General features: G+C 39.1%; 1 protein-coding gene across 1 annotated transcript in view; it reads right to left on the bottom strand.

Annotated features, from left to right (window-relative positions):
• CD99 (CD99 molecule (Xg blood group)) overlaps positions 1-4,791 on the bottom strand; it is a 56,598-nt gene extending 51,807 nt beyond the window's left edge. The window contains 1 exon segment of the mRNA XM_078146188.1: positions 4,480-4,791. Within this exon segment, the coding sequence (XP_078002314.1) occupies positions 4,480-4,552 (73 nt within the window). The 5' untranslated portion in view covers positions 4,553-4,791.
• Between the last annotated feature and the right edge of the window lie 1,209 nt (positions 4,792-6,000).

The following is a 6,000-nucleotide window of genomic DNA, read 5'->3' on the forward strand; positions in this document are numbered from 1 at the left end:
TATGTATATTATATACATATATATATACAAGTTATATATGCATACAAATACAAATCCTCCTTAGAATTTAAACTTCTTGAGGGAAAGGACTGTTCCCTGTCTATCTTTGTATCTCCATTCTCTAGCACAATGCCACAGCAGGTGCTTAATAAATGTTTTTTTCATTGATTGAACAAAAATATTTTGACTGGTAAATATTTAGTTATTGACATAATCAAAAGGCATAATCAAAAAATATCCTTTACCTTAAAAGATAGTGTTGATAAATTTGCTCTTTACAAGTAATATTTTTATCATTGTCATTTTAAACTCACCTATCTATATATCACTTTAAAATTTGCAAAATGCTTTGCATTCATTATGTTATTTGGCTAACAGCAACATAATTAGACAAATGACTGCTCAAACTGCAGTAATAAAAACTGACGTTTCTATGATATCAGGATAGTTTGTGTTATATTGGTTAAGGAGAATTTTTCCCGTCTATGGCAAGGTTCCTTCTCAACTTTAGTGACTTATTCTCCAATCTAAAGAATGTGTTACCTATTTTTAGTAAGCATCCCCAAAATCGTATGTGCTTTGCACTTCAAAGAGATAAGGATTAATCAGTTAATGCTTTAAGACGTAGTTCTATTAAAAGCCATGTTAAAAGGCCATTTCTTTTGAGATTCTGTGATTGATAGGAGCTGAGGTAAAAGAAATCTTCATCTAACTGAGAGAGGAAAAAGGAAGTTGTGTTTCCTGAATAGCTATATTCTTACATGATTTGTGCAACCACAGGGATTGCTACATGAGTGACGCCGAGTATTTCTAAAGTATACCCTAAAGTATATTTCTACAAGTCATCCCCAACTTAAACCTGTATACTACTTTACTATTACAAAGTTAGTAAAATTGTTTCCTTTTTTTGGTGAGGCAATTGGGGTTAAGTGACTTGCCTAGGGTCACACAGCTAGTAAGTGTCTGAGTATCTGGTCTGAGGCCAAATTTGAGCTCAGGTCCTCCTGACTCCAAGCCCATCTACTGCGCCACCTAGCTGCCCCTGTAAAATTGTTTCAATAAATAATATTGTGGTGTTTTATCTAAAGGGATTGGAATCGTAAAACATTCCCTTCTAATAGGTGATACACACACATACACATTTGAATCATCCTTGTTCCCTTTAAAGGCTTCCTAAAGCTCTAATGTTTTATCCAAAAATAAAAAAAAAACCTTTTGCAATCCCCTTAAGTATATAATAATCCCTATATTTAATCAAGAAAATTGGAGAATATTTATCTTGTGTATGAATAATGTCTAATAAAATAATCTGGTAATTGGTCTACAGGAACTTACCCCACTCACTCATTGAGAAGTGGGACCAAAAGCATAAGATTTCCTATTCTAAAAGGATTTAGTAAGAGTCTCAGGTGTCATAGAAAAGGCTGGGTACCCTTTCTACCACACTACTTACGTAGTTCTTACTCTGTCTACGACTTATAAAGAAATTTAAAGTTGTTAATAATAGAAAATTTCTGTAACAAAAAAGATCACTTTTCCAAAAGTTTGTGGGATATCACTTTGAAAAATGTATAATGTGGAAAAACAATTTTATAAGAAAGAATTTATTTTTTAAGGTGTATTCATTCTATATCACTGATAAAATTCTGTCAGTTTATATAAAGTCTGCATTGCAGAAAGCACTCATTGGTCACATTTAATTTAATTCATCTAAATGACAGCCCTCAGCTACAAATTTTGGTCTCTACATGAAAAAAAAAGCACTCTTCCCAAGAAGAAAAACAAATACTAAAATACATTTCCATGATGAAGGGGAATTTATAAAAAAAATTAAACTCAGAAGGGAGAGGAAAGGAAATGCATCAAGTCAGTTAAAACATGAATTTTTACCACAGCCATTCAAATATGTTAATAGCTTAGAGCAAATTTTCTGGTGAGTATAACATTTAAAAATCTCTTCCTACTTTTCAAAAATGAAATGGCAATTATATCTTAATATTTCTCCAGCTTTGCCTGACACAAGACAGATACTGCTGGAAGAAGATATTAAAAACATAACCAGACTTGATTAAAGTAAGGAAAGCTCACAAGAGGGGCCTCACATTGTTTCATTAGTTTTTACTTAGTTAACAGATGTTCTCAAATTGTGTAGGCAGTCTGGTCTAGTCCAAATGACACAGCATAGAAATTGGGTCACGTCTTTACAGTGAATCAGTGATAGACCCTGGATTGACCACTTAGAATTCCAATTTGCAGAAGCTTTTCTGATTTTGCAACCAGTAGTGTGCTGGTAAATATTTAACTGGCTCTCTGTACAGAGGACACAACATACTTTTAAGTTTAATCTGCATTATTATTTTCACAATCTTAGGTCTAGACAACAATAAACAAAACTAACAATAATAAATAAAGATAGCAATAAATCAAGTACTGATTTGTAGATTTGCTGATTTCTGAATTCTAGTTTGAGCAGACTCCAGCACACCACTGTCTAGCAGCAGCCACCACTCAACCCACACACTTAAAAAGACCCATACTTACAAAGTCTACTGCCCCTACTATCCCCTACAAAAAACAAAACAAAAATAAAAACTTTTCACTGTTGTAGTCCTGAGATCTATTGTGGCAAAACTTGGAAATCTTTTTTTTTCCCCAAAAAACAGAATCCATGAAAATCTACTAACTCTACTCCTTATTTTTATTCTGGACCATTCACTTCCACATTTCCAGAATCCAGAACTCAGAACAATACTATTAATACCAAAATCTAATTGAACAAGTAGCTACATAGACTTGTATGAGATGGTGCGAGAACATTCGCCACGATAAGTATTACGGGAAATGATATTTCTTATTTTTAAAAAATTAAGAAAATATTTTGGGGCACAATGCTCATTGTAATTTTAGAGTTCCCTGAACCTCAGTCCATCCCTATATTTTAGGAGGGATAGGGTTCCAAGAGATCAAATGTTTTACACCTCACTTTTTTTACATAAATGTTTCCATCTAAAATGTTTAACCATTACTGAAGACAAGTGAAAGTGCAGAAATATTACCAATCTCCATAAATTTTATAAACACCCAACCTTCAACTTAAAATTTCTACTAAAAATAAAATGTACAAAAAATGAGTACCTCATATTCTATGAATTGTTTTTAAAATACTCACTAAGAACATGGCTCCAAGCAGGGACCCCCCAATGCTTAAATGCCATATTGCTGGCATTCCAGCAAGAAACTGAAAACTTCTTCGGGCCTTCTCCAGTCTTTACCTTTATGCAGCAGGCTGGCACATACTTGAAAGAAACTTATAAGCGCTCTGGATTTTTAAAAACACTACTTGGGAGTATAGTACCACTTCCAGAGAGACAAAGAGTTGTGAAACCGTTACTTACTACATATGTGTGTCTCTTTATATGTGTGTGTGTGTGTATGTGTAGACACACGCACATACACACATAAATAGATATATGAATATGTATACTATACATGTCCATATATATTCACATATATTATATAAATACATATGCTACCTTTCCTTTTTTTTTTATTAATATCACCTTTGTTATTTCTACTTCTCAAAAAACTAGCACCAATTCTACTTGCCTCATCCACATAATTAAAGACCATCTTTGGGTAAGCAAAAGTTGAATCATTAATATCACTGTGAAGCTTTTCTGTAATGAATCTTCTTGACGCAAACATGTTTATTTTTTTTCTACTGCATCCTGAGAGAAAAATACAGTTCTCGTATTGAAAATAATAATGGTCTTGTTTGCTAAAGAGGCCCATTCTCCTTTTTAGAGTATCAAGCTTTTTTTATGGTTAAAAAAAAAGTAACCCACTCTAACCAATGACCAGGCTTCAATCCAGTGGTCCACTAGTTCTTTTAATAACTTTATAGGCAATCAATACAGACCTAACCAGTTCTTTGCTAATTATATTCCCGTTAAACTTGCCCAGGTATTTTCACTTGGAAGTAAGTTGCAGCTTACTCTCCGGGAAACGGCAAAACTAACTACAATGCGTACAGAATGCTTGCAAGAGGCATACAAACCACGCAAGGCAAACAAGTTTTCCAAAAATTCCTCCTCCCTCCCCCAAAGCTGACGTTTCCTACTCTGCTTAATAACGGAGGAAAAACAAGCCTAGTTTCTGGTCTCCTCTTTCCGAAGACTGCTCCCAAAACTTAAGGTAGAATCTCACTGATACCAAGACTCCCTCCCCCAAATGGGAGCAGAGGCTCTGCTCCCGTTTCTTCCCCCCAGGGGTCCGCTAGAGGGATCCCGGAAGGCCTGGACAGGCCTTCCCAGGTCTGCCCAAGAACCCCCTCCCAGGAGGGCAGCTTTGAGAGAACTTTCCAAGAGGGAACGCCCAACCTCCCTGTCTGAATCCTTCCCTCCCCCATCCGAAAGTGCTCCGCTATGACTCCCACGCACCCCAACTGCAGCAAAAGGTGGGGCAAGCAGGGCCTCTCACCTCGAGCTGGAGCCAGAGAGCAGACGAGAAGAACGAGTAGAAGGGATATTCCTGGCCAGCGCCCCACGACCATCCTGCCCCTGAAAGTTGACTCAGGTCCTCAGAAGTTTGGCAGAGCTGTCTGTGGGACCACAGGCTCCTTTACTCTGCCCTGGGATCAGGGGATTTGTCCTACAGGAAGGGGAAAGAGGGGTGTTCTTCTTCTCGAGAGAGCAAGGGGACAAGGTTGGAATAGGGAGGGGCACAGGGTGCTGAAGATGACAGCAGCAGGGCGGTTAAGTTTCCAGTCTGCCAGCCAAGGGGTGAGGCACTCCCCCTGGTATTTGTAAGGTTCCCGCCCTGGCGGGGAGAGGACCCACCCAGTCCGCTGCATCAGCCAATCGGGGCCCTGCGAGGGGCGCAGAAGAGGAGTGGCCAGGATAAGCGTCTGGCCCCAGCCCAGAGCCGCGCCCTAGAAGGGGCCGCCTCTGCAGCAGCCGCGGGTAACCCCGAACAACAGTAAAAGAGCCGCAGCCTTCTTTCTCTCCTTTTCCTTCCCTCCGAGCTTCAGTCCTGGGAGAGAAGCACGTCCAGAAGAATCCGACCAGCTGCAGCTTTGAGGATTGCGGGCTGGAGTATCTTTTAAAAACTGGGGAGGAGGGGAAGGCAAGCCGGCAAAGAGGGGGTGACTCAAAAATGTAAATGACTGTTCGGAGGTTGGTTGGTTTGGACATAGATTTAATTCGTTAGAAACTCCATTGCATGCCCAAATGCACATGAAACTCCTGCTTGGAAGGATGAGCTCGGATGGACTCCGAAATGGCCCGGCCCCTAACTTTCTCACACTAAAATAAGAAACATGGTGTTCCTAACGGAGCCCTGAGTCACTGGCCTCCTCTCCAAAATGGCACTGGCTGTGAAATGTGAATGAGATTTTGTTTATTTTGGTCTTTACCCCCTCCCCCCTCCCATGCTCTAGGAGCCTAGATTGACATTTTACCTAGCTGATTGACTAGCTAGCCTCTTCCTTTCCTACAGAAGCAGATTTTTTCCACTTTTGTCCCCCAGTGCTAAATTGTTTCATTGTCATCCTGGTCAGAATTGTTGTCCCTTTCCTTCTTACAGTTCTCTTATTAAGGCCGGGTACTTTTTCAGATAAGATACTTGTGTCACCTACAGGTAAAGTGAGTTTATTTTTCTAACTCAGTTCCGTTAAAAAAAAAAAACTTAGAATAATAGATTGAGAGAGTTTGAAGGGACTCTAGTGCCAATCTAGTTCAACTCACTCATTTTACAAATGAGGAAGCTGAAATCCAGAGAAATTGAGTGACTTGTGCCCAAAGCTGGGGTTGGGGTAATTGGCACACTAGGATTACACAATTTCTTTTGGTATGTCTAGCTCTTAGACTAGAAAATTCATAATTTGTTGAGATCGTAGATAACATAATGAATACAAATCCTATCACCTGCCCCAACCCCTAGACCAGGGGTGGGGAACCTTATGCCTCAAGGCCACATGTGGCCCTCTAGGAAGTCAAGTGT

The sequence above is a fragment of the Phascolarctos cinereus genome, unplaced genomic scaffold (genome assembly GCF_003287225.1).
Source record: "Phascolarctos cinereus isolate Bilbo 61053 unplaced genomic scaffold, phaCin_HiC Scaffold_726;HRSCAF=1367, whole genome shotgun sequence".
In the NCBI taxonomy this organism is placed as follows: Eukaryota; Metazoa; Chordata; class Mammalia; order Diprotodontia; family Phascolarctidae; genus Phascolarctos; species Phascolarctos cinereus.